The sequence below is a fragment of the Pleurodeles waltl genome, chromosome 11 (genome assembly GCF_031143425.1).
Source record: "Pleurodeles waltl isolate 20211129_DDA chromosome 11, aPleWal1.hap1.20221129, whole genome shotgun sequence".
In the NCBI taxonomy this organism is placed as follows: domain Eukaryota; kingdom Metazoa; phylum Chordata; class Amphibia; order Caudata; family Salamandridae; genus Pleurodeles; species Pleurodeles waltl.
In genome coordinates, this window is record NC_090450.1 from 711423783 (window position 1) to 711442740 (window position 18958).

An 18958-nucleotide genomic window follows, 5' to 3' on the forward strand; every position below is an offset into this window, starting at 1 on the left:
ATCAGATCATTATTCTTCTGCTTTGGAAAGATTACTTTTTAATCTCTACCAAGAGGGGGGCACTGGTATGAAATAATTCTGAGAATCATGCTTTTTGGCTCGATTGGTGCTGTAAAAATACCATATATACAACAGTTATTGCCTGCAACAAAGTTAAACTTTCCATTCAGAAAAGCTTAACTTGTGGTGCTTCACTTCCCATGCTCCGGACTCCCTGGGGCTTGCCTTACTTTGAGGTATAGCACATTATTAGTTGTTTTACATAGTGACTAGTGGCAAAAGACTGAACAAAACAATGGTTTAAGTAAAAAGGATTAACAGGGGTATGTCATCATGTAATTTTATTGATCTAAAGCACATCATTAGCCCCATGGGGGCCAGGATACTGAACAAGAGAACAAAAGAAAGCCCATGACACTGTATGAGAACAAAAAGAAAAGCCAGAAGGCTACAAAAGAGAACAAATAGATTCAACGAAAACCAGCAACTTCGTTGTTTGTTTCTAGATGTGGAGTTTTCTTTAGTCCTCTTCTTGCATTGCATATCTTTATAGTCAGCTTCCTTCTCATAGTTCTGTTGTCCAGTGATGGCCAGCCATTTACCCTGCACACAGACTTCATAAACTCTGAAAAATTTAATGAACATACATTAGTATCATATTACAACCACTATTTTAGTTTTTTCATAGGGCTGGGTTGCCTTTAAAATGTTCCAATCTAATATCTCATGTTGTGTGCTTGATGAGATATGGTTTTGGTTGCAAGGGTTCATAAGTTTAACATTAATAGCACTTGGTCAAAAAGGCAGAGGTGAGAGCAAGGCATTGATGAAGAGGATGTAGAAGGTAAAGAAAGAAAATGCTCCTTTATGAACTTATGAGTGAAGCAGCATGTTGTGGACTTAGGAAATCGGTTTGCGTTTCAGGAAGAGGTAAGAACAGTTCCATCTACATCAAAGGCCCTTAAACCTTTTTTGGATTGAGCCCCTATAAGTAAAAGTTGAAGTTAAGTTCCCTCCGCAACTTCATACATGACTTGGGGAAGCATGAGTGGCTGCGACCAGAGTGGGAGGTTACTTTTCTGGAGCTCAAAATGTGCACTAAGTGTGGGAAATATAAAAGAGTAAATCTGAGCAACAGAAAACAGTTAATGAACACAAACCACCACTCCACAAACTGTGGTGTTTAGCTCCTCCACCTATTGGACCTATTGGTCCCTAATGCACCAGCTACACTAATGATAGTTCCTGCCCCAAGCAGTAGGCTGTCTTATCTGCCTCGCCATTTGCCCAGTTCTGAAATAGTCTGCCTTTTCGGGGGATGGGAACAACAACAAAAGTAATTCTTGTGATTTCATATAACTACACAACATCAAATTATGCAAATTACACCGTCCCATAATTAGGACAGCCTGGAAAAGTACTAATTAAACAAAGTCACGCATCGTGGCCATCTTCATTTACAAGGTATTTGTGCCCCACTGGAATATACCCATAAACCCATGGGGCTGCACACACCCCAGTTTGAAAACCTCAGATCTACAAGCTTGCTGTTTCATCACATTATACATTATTTTCCCAAAAAACACAAGGGCATATTGGAGGGTCAATATCTGGCCAATGTGGACCTGGATGTTGCACACAAGTGGGTGTTTAAAAATCCCCAAGCTTTTAAAATGCTGCCGTATTTGAAAGAATGATTGATTCAAGTACAGATATAGGTGTTGAAACAAACCTATGTGTCCTCTGCAAACAAAGTAATCAATATCAGATTTCATTTACATAACCATCTTAAAACGCAGCTATGTCGAGCCTGAACTCTACTTCAATATTCATATTTGGAAAACAGTCTATGAAACTACCATTCTGACCAGAAATCCAAATAGGAGCTTACAACCAAGTGCTAGGAAGAGGGTGGCTGATCTAATTAATGGAACAGTTGATCAGGTCTAAATACAATCTGTGAGCACGGTGTTTTTAGCAGTGCAGTCTGCCAGTGCACATTCATCCTCTTTGACCCCCCCCCCCCCCACACACCTAGACCTACATATTTGGAAATTAAATCCCAGCACATGGCCTTGCACCAGATTTTCATGTCATTTGTAGCACAAACCCAGGACAAACAGTTACAAAATTACACCTCCCAGCTGTTAGTTAAGCGTGATGGAGCCCTTGTGTAATAATTTAATACAGGACCACATATGCAAACATTGGAGGTATAATGTATTTTAATAATCCTATATTGACTGAAAGTTAATTTGAACATTTATAATATCTTACCAAATAATGCATCAACCTTCTCCTCATCTAGGGCAGCTTCTCCAGCACGAGCTTTAGTTATACCTTTCGCAGATGCAAGTTCTTTCTGTGAAAAAAGGATTTCACTGACACCATTCAGAAGGAAACCTGCACTATCCCGAGCTGCCTTGGCTTCCTCCAAGACTTTGTGCAATTCTCTCTTTGGCACAAGAACATTTCTGAACTGTGAAGGATCATTTGAATCCTTCACTAACTGCTGCATGTCAGTCTGCAAATAACACAAACTATTAAATAGTTGCCATCATGTTAAGTTACATACTAAAATATATTTAGAAGTGGTGGGTTTTGTATGTTGATTTGGTATCGGTACATGTCTAACCATATTTAGGAATTGCTGGGTTAGCTCCACTGAAATAAAAGCAGCCATACTAAAACACATTGCATGCAGAAAGATTTGAAAGTTTCCCCATGCAGGAAATCTACAAAATGTATCCTGTATAAACTTTAAATGTTCAGGAATGTTTAGAAACTACAACACAAATGGTATGCCAATAGAGTGGGAAAGAAAACAAGTACCTTTTGTACAGTGAATGTCCGACTGCATATTTTTGAGGTTCCTATGTATGGTGAGTTCCTTGAGCTTGTCAAAGCAGACAATGCAGCTTGCAAATGCTGTACAGCCAACTCACTGTTGCAAGTGCCTTGTAACTGTGCTATAATAAAACAAGAGCTCTTAAAGACAGCAGACATGTAGGTGTTTAGGTGGAAAAACGGTTTCGTAATGGAAATTTGTTGCAGTTTACGTGGTTATGTAGAATATCACTTACCTTTTAAATGTTTGTTTTCTGCTTGTAAAGCATTCACTTCTGCTTGTAACCGTACACAAACCTCATTCAGGCAGGAACTAGTGCCAACAGAATAGCTTTCATTTTGGTTAATAATGGACAATAAGTGATATACCATTTCCTTAAGAGAGAAAACAAATCATAATTAGGCTGTGAAACTAGAAATAGAATTTCCTATATAACTTAAAAAGTAATAAAAAAAATTACCCCATTGTGAAATGATGGACTTTCCTCAGTTACCAAATGAAAGGATTCTTCATTGTCCTGAGGGGAAAAAAAGGGGAAAAAAAATCAATCTTCAAGCCATCTTTTACATTGTACAGCTCAAGCACTTTTCCATTTGTTTATTCACATTTTAAAGGTATAAATATGAGTCTTACTGTTGACGTTGACAAAATTAAGGCACTATATTAATTCTATGCTGTAATAAGGATTGAGGCTATTGATACTGCTAACAGGTAGAAATTAAGTAGTTATTAAAAATATGTCTAAGCAGTTAAAAGGTATGTTATGGTCATCAAGAAAAAAGACTGGCATGCCGGCTTAACAATATGGAATTGTGTATTATGGCAGCACTCATTTAGCTCTATTTACGTCAAGGCCACCTCTTTCGTTGCTTGGAAATGGGTCAGCATGGCAAGGCGTATGGTTCAAATTCACATCTGTGAATGTTGCTGTAGACGGAAATTCACTGTAGGCCAGATTGTGTGACTGTGAACTGTGAGCCAAAAAACCTTGTGGTGTCAACAAATTTGGTGCCATTTTATGATCACATTTGCAGGGTCTAGTAGGAGATACTTCATTGTGTGAAGCAGTCATTTCTTGTGTAGGAAGTCGTTTTTTGGGTATCAGCTGGTGACGTGGTGAAGGGAAGGCAAGTTTTTGACTTTGATCCTTGAATTTGAGAGGGGACTCCAAGAAAGTTTCATTTTCACCACCTACTGCTTCATATTTGTTTGTAGATTTCGGATGAAGGACACTAGTCATCCCCGCTAAAAGGGCCAGGTTTCCCAGTTTCTGCAAGTTAATCTGTGAACTTGCTTCTCCAGGCTGAGAAGATGTCCTTTCAACATGAGCTTGGATAGCAACTCTTATATTATCCTGGCCACTCTGCTTAGCTTTATTTTTTTCCTTGCATCTTTTCTCTGCAATCTCTTCCTCTTGGAGCTCACGCAATACCCTTTTAAGTCTTCCAGCACTTCCTCGGCTGCCACAGTCCATTAACAACTGCTTTTCCTCCTGTGCCCTTTGAAGTAACACCTTTTTTAGACCCTCCGTTGTGCCAGAATAGCTTGCAATTAAGTCTTCAAAAATATTTTGAATCATAAGACACTGTTTTTTCACTGAAAAAAAAAAGAAAATGATAATTTCAAAACTGTGACAAGACCACAGTGAGGATTTGAAATATCTTCCCTTGATTACCCGAAATATGTACATAAACATGTATTGATATCAAGGGACACAAACTTACTATCAATCCATAACAAAGTAAGTTTTTCTTAATGGGCAGTACACATTTTAATTTTTGAACTTGAACTTCCTGAATAAAGGCACCTAACTAAAATAGTTCTTTATCCACAAATGGCATGTGTTAAACAAACGTTTTTAATTATTTTACTTACCAGATGATTGGAAAAGAACCACAGCCTTGAAGTCTCTCTCTTCAGTGATTGGCCGACCACTTTCATCAATACTTTCAACCAGCCATTTACATAGAACTTCACCAGGATTGTCCAAAAGCAGAAATTCTCCATCTTTTCTAACACAAACTGAACGATCGCAAGCGAAAAATAGGACGTTGAATGAAGCCATGATTATATCCTGCTAGATACAAAAATCATGAATTAGTTTGCGACTGGTTAAAGATTTAGGGGTAGTGATGCTATTAATTGTGTTTGACCAATGATTGTTTCACCACTACGCATATTAGTTGCTCAATGTTCACCAGGAGCACATTACATGTTATATTCAGTTTAGCTGTCTATTGGCTTTAACATGGCATTAGCCATTACATTCTGTATTCAGTTTAGCTGCCTATTGGCTTTGACATGGCATTAGACATTACATTTGATATTTAGGTTAGTAGGCAGATTGCTTTAGATTTGTGTGGGGCAGATTGTTTTTTATTGGTGGGGGCAGTTTGGAGTAGGCCAGATTGTTTTATATTTGATTGGGGCTGATTGTTTGTGATTGGAATGGGACAGATGGGGCAGACTGAGTTGGGCTGGGTTGGGAGGACTGAACTATGGTGGATTGGAGTGATTTGGGTGAGTGGGTTGGTTTGGAGTGGGGTGGACTGGGTTGGTCTGGCATCAACTGGATTGAGTGGGGTGGATTGTTGTGGGGTGAGGTGGGGTGGATTGGTATGGATTGGAGTCAGGCAGATTGGAATGTACTGCACAATTATGTGTTAAAGAATACTTTCAGAAATTACACATCAGAAAAAAAAGAGTCTTTTTCCAGTAGGCTTTGTAGAAAGTGCAGAGGACCTAAACAGTAGTTATGTTGAGATCTTTCAGAGCAGGTTTGATGTTGTTCTGAATATATACATTAAGGCTTATTGTGGCTACTTTTGTAGTCTCTGCAGTCTGACAATGAGTGCTTCGCAGAGGCCCAAGTAAATGGGTCTAGAGTAGTCCAGACTGATCATAACAAGGGATTTGGCCCACACGGTAGCCAGTTTGGAGTTAAGGGAGTATTTTGCGGAGCAGGAAATAATGAAGTCTGAATCCTTTAACCACTGTGTTGACCTGTGGATTAAACAACATCTCTGATTCAAAGAGTATTCCCAAGTTTCAAGCTTGGCAGTGACTATGTTTGACCCTTCTATTAGGTGTACAGCTGTCATTGTACATAAGAGTGTGTCCCAGTTTTGAATCATACTGTTAGGTTTGGTTAGTGCTCTAGCGGTTTTGGAAGGAGTGATGCACACCATGTTCAGATGCTAGTAAGGAACACGAGCATTCAAAGATGATACATTGGTCTACGGTAAAGGGGAAGCAAATCATAAAAAATTTATATGCTGCATAAGCTGGAGAATTATGCCCAGGGTGACGTGGAATGCTTGGGGCACATGGTGTGTGGTACATATATTGAACAAAAGAAAATTCTTGTTGAAGCTTGCCCAGACAACAAAATAGTGAACAGTTGGTTCCCTTCCTCTGCCTTGCCTATTACTACTCAGAGCATGTGGGGAATCTTGCTGAAAATGTTATTTGAAAAAGGTGTAGTGTGTGTGTGTGGAGTGGTGGCTGTGACCAGGGCTTTAAGCAAATAAATGAAGATATTATTGAAAGCTGCATGTTTACACCCTTTGAACATAGCAGCAGGTTTTAGTGATATTCAATGCTAGTGGCTATGGTATTGGAGGTTGGCTGTCGCAGGTGTTCCGTAGGTGAGGTATTTTCTTGTGTTCCTGTGGCAGTGAGTTGTTAGTGGGCAATTTCATGTGGTAGTTTATATGCGTTATGACTTTCTAAGCCTAAATAAGCCTTTTAGAGCGATAGTCGTGCTCTCCTATTGCAGAAAATGCTCCTATTTGAATCTGGATTGAAGTCAATGAAAACAGCGTTTAAAGGCCGCCGGGAGTGTTTTAAACATCATTTGCTGTACTTTAGCATACACGCGAGCAAGTGATATTTATGTTGAAATTTAATGGTTAATGAGCTAGGAAATGCTTCAGAACAGTAGAAAATGCGCGGTTATCAACATTTCCATCATTATCGTACTTCATAGTTGTTTATATGCATTATCACTTTCTCAGCTCAAATAAGCTTTTTACAGCGATAGTCGTGCTCTCCTATTGCAGAAAATGCTCATATTTGAATCTGGATTGAAGTTAATGAAAACAGCGTTTAAAGGCCGCCGGGAGTGTTTTAAACATCATTTGACGTACTTTAGCATACACGCGAGCAAGTGATATTTATGTTGAAAATTAATGGTTAATGAGCTAGGAAATGCTTCAGAACAGTAGAAAATGTGCTGTTATCGAATGTTCCACCATTCCTATACTTTGTGGTAGTTTATATGCTTTATCACTTTCTGAGTTTAAATAAGCCTTTTAGAGCGATATACGTGCTCCCCTAAGGCAGATAATGCTCATATTTGAATCAGGATGGATGAGTGAAAGGTAGTGTCGATGGATTGATGAAAGGGTGGATGGATGGATGGATGAATGAGTGAGTGACTGAAAAAGATGGATGTGTGAAAGGATGGATGAATGATAGGTGCGTGGATGGATAGGTTTGATGGCTATGTATTGAGATGAATGGATAGACTGGAAATGTATGGGTGGACGGACAGAATGGTGAAAGACTAAATGATGGATGAAATAATGAATGAATGACAGAATGAAATGGTGGTTATCAGCAGGCGAATGAAAGGAGGAAAGGGTGAATGGATACAATTAAAACAGGAGCGCTCTTTTGGAAAGGGACGCCAGATCTATCTCCCTGCCCACGCTGCTGTGTCCCAGCTTAGCCAGCAGCAGAGGACAAGGTGGACATTTTGTTCTCCTGTACTTGGACTTCCCTCCTTATGAGTCCAAGCCGACCAAGCTTGGGGGGGTCTCAAAGTGCACACACCTCTACAAGCAGTGGTAAATAGCAAGAAGTAGCACCGCAGTGGTTCCGATTCTAGGGCCACCTACAACCTCACTAGTACCCTCAAGCTGCTTCAGAAAGCCTACTTGGGATTTCCTCCTCATGGTTCCTGGTGTCTAGGAATCTCCAGGAATAAAAAGGTAACAAGCATTCTCAATGCAATTGGTCTCGCATCTGCTTGAGTTAGAGCTATTGGCGTTGTAAATTAATAACTGGACATTTCTTGCCACATAAATTAGTCAACCCTGCCTCATAATTTGTCCTTTTCCTGCCACATAATTCCAGTGGCCCTGAATATATCTAAAGTACTTCAATATGCCTTCTTCCTCTATCTGCAGCAAAATATGAAAATGTTGCCATTTTGCATCCTAATTTAAATCTGCCATGCTAATTCCAATAGAATACCACTTTCACCACCCCACCATCAAAGTTGCTGGCTGGCTAACACAATTCCATCCCCCATCCACCCCCCCAAAAAAAGAACCAAAACACCCACTGTGCACTGGATATTTTGAATCAAGCAATGACACACATTCAAATCATAAATTTGCTTGTGTCACTCAGGCTGCTGCAATATCCGTAACACCTCTTATTTGTGTGTGTGCTTGTTAAGCTCCAAACATATGCAGTAATGCTTTTTTTTAATGTGTTTCTCTCCTCTTTAACGCACACAGGCTAATTTGTCATGTTTGCTGCTCCTGTAGCTGACCCGTACCAGTCTCGCCTGTTTTTCATTGACGTTTAAGACTTGGGCAAAGTGGGCTCTGGCCCCGGGTCCCAGCCTTTCAGGGGGACCCCTGCTGAACTTGCATAAGTCTTATGAGTCCATTATGGACTTGTTGTACTATTCTGTATTTTCCTTAAATCTCCCAATACAAATGGTACCTCACTTGTGTGGGTAGGCCTAGTGCCCATGACAGGAAATGGCCTGTAATGAAACATGAAAAATGTTTCCACGCAAAACTGACCTGATTTTTTCAAAGTGGGTAGCTTTGGTTTTTTGGCCTAACCTAGGCTTGCTTCTAGGGAAACCTAGCAAACCTATACATTTTTTAAAACTAGACACCCAGGAGACTCTTTGATGTGGAGACGTGTGTGGCTCTCACCAGCTTGTTTTATCAAGAATCCCTTGTGAACCTCAAACTCAAAACACATTTCCCTTAAATTTCTGTGATGGAAAGTTCTGGAATCTGAGGGGAACCACAAATTTCGTAGCACTCAGCGTTCCCCACGTGCTGGTCACGACTTGCCTTCCCACTGGCCTTTTCAAGGCGGGGACGCTGCCATCAAATGGCTGGCGGAAAGGCAGAGACGGGGCCACAGAGGGGCCCCAGCACCGCCCATGTCAATGTCATGGACAGTGCAGAGGCCCCACATCAGCACAGCCAGAATGAGCACTATATGCAATGGCAACATTGGGCATTCCGACTGTACTGTTGGCGCAGAGAGTGCGGTGGCATTGGCCTCGGCTCTCTCTTTGAAGTTAAAGCCGTCCCACTGTCTCAGCCATCGGCCCTGTGGAAACATCATAATATGGTGGTCAGGAGGCCGCCGACTTGGCTTCATCCTCCCAACCATCGTCTTGGAGGTCAGACCACCCTACTGCCAAGTTCGTAATCAGCCCCACCGTGAATATCATTATAGAAGCAAAATGTACAATTGAACATTCAAAAATGGTCTGTAAATATGCAGCACTATGAAATTGGAGGCTTTAATTTGGTATCCTAGATTGATTTGGGGGAACAGTGCAATTGCATCAGATAGAATACAGTATGGCTAATGAGTGTCCCCAATTGAATTTAGACAAGCTTCAACCTTTCATTAAAAGTAAAATGTTGATCTCCTTATTTACATTTAATGTGAATTAAATGAAATATTCCACCATTTGTGTATTTGTTTGATGAATGCATGTCTGCATAATTTTATGTATTTGTTTGAGGTTCAAATCATCCAATATCACAATGGCTAGATAAAGAATGTGCTGCATAATGTGCCTCTAGTTATTGCATCATATGCAGCATCCCTTTTTTGTTACGTTAATCCTCTCACATAATTTCAAACTCCATTGTCACTTAATTTTAGTGATCATGGATATAATGGTCAATGTTCATCTTTATTAATGTTAAGCATTGCTCATTTTAACAATGGATGCTTGTTTTATCCATTTTGGAAAAAAAGAAAAAGTGGCAAAAATAAAAAATGTGTTGAAAAATAACCTGTGACTTATACAAAGTTCTCTGCTCATTGTGAATAATAAAAAAAATGAATGTCATTTTGTGTTTATCTGCAATTAAATATGCAATCATCCAACGGTTTGAAGTTTTTCTAGCAAACGTGAAGCTAGAGCGGTGAGCATGCTCTTGAAGTAACCAGCAATTCATGTTAAAATCACCAGAAAAAAAACATTTTATTGAAAACAAAATCGTACTTTTGAAGTACTCCGATACTCATTTTCAAATCATCCAAAAGTCATCAGGAATGGTCTCATCTTATAAAGTAATCGGATACTCATTTTCAAGTCGTTCTTAAATCATCAGGAATAATGGCACCTTCTGAAGTCATCAGATACTCATTTTCAAGTCATCTTTAAATCATCAGGAATAATGACACCTCCTGAAGTCATTGGAAACTCATTTTCAAGTCATCCTCAAATCATCAGAAATAATGTCACCTACTGAAGTCATCGAATACTCATTTTCTAGTCATCCTTAAATCACCAGGAATAATGACACCTTCTGAAGTCATCAGGTACTCATTTTCAAGTCATCCTCAAATCATCAGGCTGAGCTTTTAAGCTTTCCTGATGACTTCAAGAGCTTGATGATGTCTGATGATGTGAAAATGACTTCTAATGTGGTTGGATGATCATCAAATGACTCTAGGATGGCTTCTAAAGCAATCCTGTTTGACCTGGGGTGCCAGGACCTGATCTCCAAGTCTTCTAGTTGATACAGAAGCTCCTCTTTCCTGTCCCTTAGCACTAGGAACTCATGTCTGAGTGCTTCCAGTTCCTCTTCACGGAGTCCCCTGTATGTTCCAATGCACTGACTCTCTGACCTAGCACACTGAAATCTTTTTTCAGTACTTTAATGTCCGCCACAAGGTTTCTTTTGAGATTAGCTAGATCTTACCTCAGGGTGCCAAACATGTGTTTAAGGAATGACCGAGTAACTGGATCATCATCTACCACTTGTCATCCGGCTCCAGGGATTGCGGGAGCGGATGCACACCTGTCGCTACGTCCGTGCTTTGGTCAGTTTTCTTAGTGTGGGGTTTATGAAACATCTTTCAGGGTGGTATCCTTCTTACCACTGCAGTTGGATGACTTACTGGCAGAGAGTGAGTCCAATGACAGATGAACGCAGCACCTCGCGGCCTTCAAAGCCACCCCTGCATAGGTAGGGGTGTGAGAGTTAGACTGGAGGACTCTCCCAGTAAGCAGCACAACACCCTCAGTGATGAAATTGAAGCCAAGTGCAGCAGCAGCGTCCTTAAGGTGGAAGGCCTACCATGAGTCCGTCCCAAAGGTGTCAGCTCCTGAAGGCCTAGCAATCAGGGGGAATTTTAACAGGAGATCACAACCACACCGTATTGAGTGGCGCAGTCGGTTGTCACCAACTGCTGCCTCCTCCCCACACCCAGAAGCAATATGCGGGACTGCCTTCCCAGGGTCTGGGCTGCAGCAGGCCTCTGCTGAGGAAAGGGGCACTGCACAAAACGCGGCATACAGAGCAATCACTAAGAGTTCCTACCCGCTGCCACTCAGCCCTAGGCTCCACCAAGTGCACCGCTGTCTGCCTCCCTGGTTGTAGTGATGCCCTTGATCTCCAAGCGTCTCCTGCTGCCAAGGTCCCCACTGGGTGCAGAAGCCACCCGAAAGTCCTCAAAATATGTGGCACAGTGGACAAATCTGTTTAGAGCAGATAGGGGTCTTGGCTCAAATGCATTGCCAGCGCTAGTATCTGTTGCTTCTTAGATGCAGGAGGTGGTGCTGAGGCCTGCGTCCTTGGTCTCCAGGGGCAGGAGTAGTGCCTCACTTGCTGCTGCTCACAGCTGCCGAAAGCCCCTGTCAGGGCGCTCTACCAGTGCACCTCCCTCCTCTCCCAGTGCACGCCTCATCCTCTCATGCCTCTTTCTATTTGGGCCTTCTCCGCTTCAGTTCACTGATTACACGACCAGGAACCGCATCCACAGGCCTCACCAGGTATAGGTAACTTGCGCTGCCACATCAGCAGTGAAGCCACACTGGCAGGGGTCGGAGGTCACACCAGGCCCCTGTCGCTCGGCCACATCTCATGTGGTCCTTAGCTGCCCAACTTTCAGCTTCAGGCTCTCCAGGAAGTTAGCTCAGCATAGTGGCCGCCACTGAGATGTTGTGTCCTCCGCCACACACTTCCACAATGTTGCAGTCACCGCTCTTGGCACCTGCCGGTCATTCACTGGCCCTGGTTGCACAGGATGCTGACGTGTGAGTTCTAAACCTGCTATCTCTATCCCGTTTTATGCACGGTCGACGGAGCTCCAGTAGAGTACGTCTACACGGGCATCCCCCTCGCACGTCAACTTTGGATCACTTTTGTGGCATTTTGTTGTCTCGGTTTTGTTAAATTTACTGCTAAAATAATAGACTTCACTTCCTATCATGTCTGTCCTTGTTCACCTATTTTACCAAAGATGTTGACTGTTCAATTGCTTGCATGGTCTTAATTACTTCTTCTAACGTGGGCTATTCCATCACACACAAGTGTTCCTAAATGTGTTTACTGTGGGTATTCACCATCAGATGATCCCTTATTTCATTCGTAGTTTCTCCAAAATTGCAGGTGTTGGACAAACTTCTTTCATTTGCCACTAAGTGTAAAATGCTATCTTTCTAATTCTTTGCTTAATGTAAGTTTGAATCATTATTTCAATCTTATTCTTGCCTCCTCCTACTCACTGTATTCAGGTTGCCCATTAGGTGTTTTAACTCTTGGCAACAATCTGAAAGTATCCTGTCCTTCTGATCGTACAGAATGCAAAACAATGCATTCCTTTGTCTCCACAGGCATATTATCAAAGTCAATTGTCACAAGGTATGTTAAGAATTCTTCCTTCTACCTCTTCCATTATAGATGTGGTTCCTTTTATTTTTCAGGAACTTTTGAGGTGTATCGAATTGCATGATTTGTGGTGACTAATCATGTATAAGGGGAAACAAGTATAGCCACAGAGTAAATTCTTGAGATTCAGATGATTTTAATAAACAGTGAAAGAATTAGTGATCAACAAGGTGCCTGCAACTTGCACGAGTGTCACATTTTGATAGGAAAGTCACAGAAATACTGGAATAATGATTTTTTTCTCAAATTGATATATATATATATATATATATATATATATATCACCTGCTGGCGGTCACCAGTAGGTAGTGATAGTTAGGACCTAGTTACACAGGAAGAGAGTTTTTTAGATTTGCCAATAACTACGGCGCCGCTTGACAAATCTTCGTGACATTTTATACAAAACTTATACAATAGTCGGTACAGCTGCTGTATTGAAAGGGGTGATCCGTTAAGCAGGGGCCGAGAAAAAGAAGGGTCCCGAAATGCGTTTTACCCATTCATTTTCCCATAAGATCTTTAGACATGCCAACAGGAAGCTAGATCTTGGTACACAGATGGTGCTTTTTGTGATTTGGTGTAAATCTGTTCAGTAGATTTGGAGTTATTGGAGGTTACAAAATATAGATATACAGGGACGCAGAGGATCCGAAATCCATGGGAAAAAGCAAGGCCCTGGAAGGCTGGCCGTTGTTTGTCGCATTGGCTGGGAGGTGGGAAAAGAAGACTGCAAAAAACACATAAGGGGTCAGGAGACAGGTATCCTGACCCCATAAGACAAAGAGAGGTCTGCCCAATGTTTTTTTTGTTTTAGGTGCATGCAGGAGGGTTGGCCAGCAGCCAACCCTTGCCATGCATGGGCGAAGGCCGTGCGCGGCGCTGGTTATATATTCACATGAGCATGACCTAAAACCCATAGAAATTCACTGAAAAAAAAACAGGGTTACAGGGACATTATAGTCAGGATCTGAATATACTCGCACAAAACCATAAAAAATTAGCAGTTATAGTTATGGTTAACTCAAGTAAATACAACTCATGTCCAATGGCAACTATAACTTGCGCCTTCACCAGATTAAAAAAAAAAAAAAAAAAAAAAAGTTCTTTCTAGCTTAAAATGGATCTGAATAATACTGCCAGAGAACATGCTGCATATTTCGCCTTTTAATTTCTTCAGAATTTGGAAAACCCAGCCACATTTGTCCACCATTACTGATTGGCCCTCGATTGCCTCATAATCTTAGTAGCTCGGAAAATATCAAAGCTATGAAGAGTGGTTTGGAGGCATCTGTGACATTTTCTCTGCATTTCATGGGTTTCTGTGAAATATGTTTTATATCACTACATTCTTTGCAATAAAAGCACCGTAACAGGCTTTAGGCTGTAAATTTCAGAAACCACAAAGTTAAAGTTGTGGTTAGTTTTGGTTTCACTACCTTTACCATAAATCTCAAACGCTCACTTAAAACAAATATAGCTAAATTATGGTCTATCCTTATGGTGCCAATAGAAAACTCAGATCAAACAACCTGTCTCCAAAATTAAAACAGCCAGATGCATTGACCGCTCATTCGCCTATCTCGCCCCTAAACTCTAGAACACATTACATCTAGCCTTAGACAAAACGACAATCTACTGAGCTTCACAAAACAACGTAAAACCCATCTGTTTGCCTAAATGCTCAATACTCAACCTAAATGCTCTTAGTGCTAGGAAGCCAGTTCTAGGTAGCCCTGCGCTCAAGAAAATCTGTGAACAGAATAAAGTTATCAAATTAAAACCAAAGAAGCACTGGAATTTGCGAATTCTGGTTAAGTCCGCAATCCATAATTCACAAAACAGCAATACAAACCATAACTCCCACACCAAATTGCCAAGCTCATGACGTCACCCAAGATGTCAGAGATGTAAATATAAATGTTGTAAATAAAGTTACAGATAAAATTACATTACCCATGACACTATAAACTGTATTGTTCTTACATTGTGCTTTTAAGTGTTGGTACTTATTTGCTTAAATATTGTGAGGTAATAAGCACTGGATCTAGTTTCTAAGTGCAGTGCCAAACCCAAATCAGAGGAACTTTTTTTTAAAATAAACAATTTGTGGAGATTCGAAAGGCGTAGTAAAACAGATTTCTTTTACTATATTATGTTTCAGGATTCAGCATACACATATTGACAAAACAATACATTGAGGCCGGAGATACAGTCTAGAAAGAGAGCGATGCAGAACGATGCAGCAGGGCGGAGCACTCAGTCTCGCCAGGAGCCTGGGGGGTTCACCATGGTCTGCCCGCCTTAAGAGCTGCTACCGTCAGCACCAACGCAGGTGCCTGCGGTGTCGGAACGGAGCCGGGGGGGCCTCCCCTTGCCTTGGCCACCTGAAGAGCTGCTGCCACATGTGCCATCTGCTATCACCGCATGGGCTGCTGACTGAGTGTTTTGATTTTCACTTATGCTCGAACTGAAAAACTCATACACTGACAAAAAATCTCTGGAATGCACTTCTTTGTCCAAAGAAAACATTTATTATTTCACTATACAAGGTCCCTAAAAGGAGATTAGCATGTTGAAAGCACACGTTTAAAAATAGTCAAAACAATGAAATGAAAACATACCAAAATGATTCTCCACTCCAATATACACAGCAAATATATGTATCTATATTATAAGGCAAAGTAAATAAGTAATAAAAATGCATCACCGTAGGGCCTGTCAGGTGGTTCATCTTTCTCCTGCCAGCAAGCCGATGTCCCCGTTCGCCTGCGAAAGAGAAAGAAATCTCTACCCTCACGGGAAATCAATGTCAGGCATCTGACGTCTGAATCCTGATTGAGGCCACTGACTCTCTCACTGTCGCACTGGGTCTGTTTTATATCTTAAAAAAACCAAAGGAGCTTTCTGGAAAAAACGCTCATTTTGCGATTCAAAATGCTTTGAAAATAACACGTTGGGGTTTGGCCACAATCCCAAGATGTTAAGTCAAAGCAAGGCCGTTCCCTGCCGTTGAGTACATCCTTATCAACCAAAGCCCTTGGCGAGAAAAAGCACAAAAACAAGACAGAATGCACAGTTTACAGTGTGGAAAATCACTGGCAGTCTTTTACATGGCAGTGTCTAATGCTTTGATAAAGTCAATAGTCAGAATGAATCTAAGGCTAAACTGAGTCTGTAACTGGTGATCACTATTGTGACGCTGGGCAGCTAAGCCAAGTGCAAAGTGGTGCAACACGAAGTCAGTGGTCAAAACACACATTTCACTACACTGCACTGACGACCCGCAACGTGCGGACTGCGCAGCATGACATGGCAAGTATGATCTGGACAGGCAAAGTTGTTAAGAAGACGGTGGAAACAGCAAAAAGGTCTCTGGAAACGCTAGCACTGCATTGGGCTACATGGGAAGGCAAGGGAGCTGCTGCTCCTCCCTACAAGTCCACAACCCCACACAGGCCAGCACAGACATTGCTTCAGTTCACCGCTCGCATTGTTTTTGGCTCCCTGGCCGTGCCTGGCTCACTAGATAACTGCAGCAAGCGACTGGGAGTCGAGGCAAAGCCATTGAGAGGTCAACATGAGGTGTGGCAGCAGAATTAGGGCTTTGGCCGCAGGGTTGAGCCGGAGGGGAAGGGAAACAGCCAGACTAGGCTCCGATGCGGTTTGTTTCTCTCTGCAAGCTCCCCCACATCATTGCAGAAATGCACAAAAACAAGTCCCGCCCAAGCACATAAACTGCGCCCAACGCCTGGATTCAACCCCGAATGTTTCAACTCTGCATGCAGCAGGCTCAAAGTAAGCGGGGATTCAGAGCCCATCTTTGAAACCCGTTTAACAGCTCCAGATTCCTCCAAGCCCTATTAAATCTGCTGTAGGCAAATGCGCAGGTGGGCCTCGGCAGCCTTGCGCCATGGCAGTTGGCAACAGCAGCATATGGGCATCAGTCTCTTCAGAGCACACAACAGGGGGGTGCACAGGGTAAATCTCACTAACCACAGCATGCACAGAAGGAAACTCACCACTCAGTCCAAGTCGGCCACAGAGGGGAAAGCAATCCCTGCCTCAGTCATCACCCGGTGTACTTGAAGCGAAGTCCAGCGTACCCAAGGTTTCAACAACAATCCTTATCACAGTTCTTTCACACTGTGCTCACTAACCAGTATTCATCGGCGGCAAACTTTACCAGCAACTGATGGCAAAGAGGCGGCACTACCCATGGGGTGCTCAAGTAAGTCCCTAGCTCCACACGACCTGTGCGCTCCAACTGGGAAACACAGTCTCATTCCTCCCCAAGGCTGCGCAGAGCTTCTGGGAATGATCAACTAAACTTCCAGCAGTCCCTCAACACATTCTCCAATTCCTTGGCCTTAGAGCTCCTGGAACAGGAATAAACTCTCTGAAAATGTGTTGAACCCTGAAGCATCTTCAAAACATGTTCAAGTAGTCAGTGCACAAACCCATCATCACAATCCACCCACTTTCCAGGCCTCAACTCAGTTTACTTCTCCTGGGTCACTCAGACCAAGAATGACCAGGACGGCCGTAACTGAACAAAAACACAATCTGGGAGATTTTTTTGCGTCCATCTTTCACAACCTGGAGTCCAAAATAGAAAATATGGTAGCGATTCCTCCGAAGTTATTCAGAACTCTAGAAGCAACAAGGCAGTCATCCCCTGATACACAAGATACCAACGAAATGGTGGACCTGAAACTGTCCTCCATTAGTGCAGCACAAAACTCCATGGCCACAGTACTGATATGGCAGACCACCAAAATGAAGTTACAGCTCTCCTTCAGTTGATTGCTCAGCGCCTGTGGACCTGAGAGTTAAGATGGACCTCATCGGAAACAAAATCAAAGGTGGTCTAGAAGACAGGTCTTGCTCACATTCATGCGCAGCTATCACTGACAGATGGGCAACTCCAGAGGTCCTAACTGAACTTATTGCCACAGTCAGATGCAAAGTTGACTCTATCTCTCCGTGGCTAGCAGGTCAACAGCTCACTGCAGCCAAAACGTGGGTGGCTAAAGATTCAGAAGGATCACACTCCAATTCAATATTAAACTTAAGACAGTCCCAAGCCAAACCTTGTCACCTTGAGCAAATCATCCCACAAAAATCCTCCATCTATATTTACAGACTTTAGGCCCAGCATCAGTGTCCAGCCAACTGGAAAGGAAAACACAGAGGTCCCATACAGCTCATTGCAGCCAGGTGCGCCACTCTCTAGGACAGCCAAGAGAAAAAAAAAATATCACAAAAGGGATAAAAGGACCAAAAGAGTACAGTCCCTGAAACCACCCTGAATCGGCTTCCATCAGCAGCAAATTACCCTATCCAGCTGTACCTGATATAAGCTACCAGGCCTGGCACTAACCTCATGAAAGATTCCAAAGTAAAAGGATCTGACACCCATCCTTAAAGACTGATAAGGAAGGGGAGGATCTTCTAACATCACGTTTGGACCCACTGACCCCACCTCTTTAACCAAAAAGGAAGGAGAGGGTGGATGTCAGCCAACCACAGATGCCAGTGGGCACTCCATTTTGGTTTCAATCAATGCAATTATATCGGTTCCCTGCCAGCCCCATGCGTCGTCAATCTCTGGCCTCAACTCAAAATGTGCCCCCAACAGCAGAGGTCTCGGGCAATCCTCCACCTAGAGCTGCATACAGTGCCCAAGCACCGGAACTTATCACCAGAAAGGATGAGGAAAGGCAGCCTGGAGACAGTGCTAACCCTTAGGTATCACATTAAAGGACAACATGACATCCTAAATTGGAGCAACATATTTCATCTACTCAAACATATTCCAGCTCTGGCTCATATCCGTTCAGACGATCTCACCTGGATTAAGTTTCAGAAACTTCCCAGTGACACCAACAGTGAGTCACCACTGACAGGCCTATGTCAACAACCTCATTATGCCGTTGTGCTTAACCCCTTGAATGCGGGCGTCGTCCTGGTATGGGTCACGACCAGAGGCCGACACCAGGGTTTCTTGAAAAAAAAAAACCCTGGGAGACATGGAAGATTTTCCGTGTCTCCCCCCCCACCCGCCCCTTTGTGAGGTGCGCAATTATGTCACTGTTTTGTTTTCTCCATCGGAGCAGGAAGCGCCCTTGCGGACGCTTCCTACTCCAATGGGAAA

The 18958-nt window shown here is 42.5% G+C and overlaps 1 protein-coding gene across 1 annotated transcript; it reads right to left on the reverse strand.

Annotated features, from left to right (window-relative positions):
• Window positions 1-326: 326 nt before the first annotated feature.
• Window positions 327-18793, reverse strand: LOC138266036 (uncharacterized). The gene is made up of 7 exons (XM_069214360.1): window positions 4724-18793; window positions 3696-4444; window positions 3309-3365; window positions 3084-3222; window positions 2833-2969; window positions 2278-2524; window positions 327-625 (listed from the first exon to the last, which is right to left on the reverse strand). Exons 1-7 carry the CDS (start codon window positions 4911-4913, stop codon window positions 471-473), a joined length of 1674 nt encoding a protein of 557 aa, XP_069070461.1. The 5' UTR covers window positions 4914-18793; the 3' UTR covers window positions 327-470.
• Window positions 18794-18958: the final 165 nt, after the last annotated feature.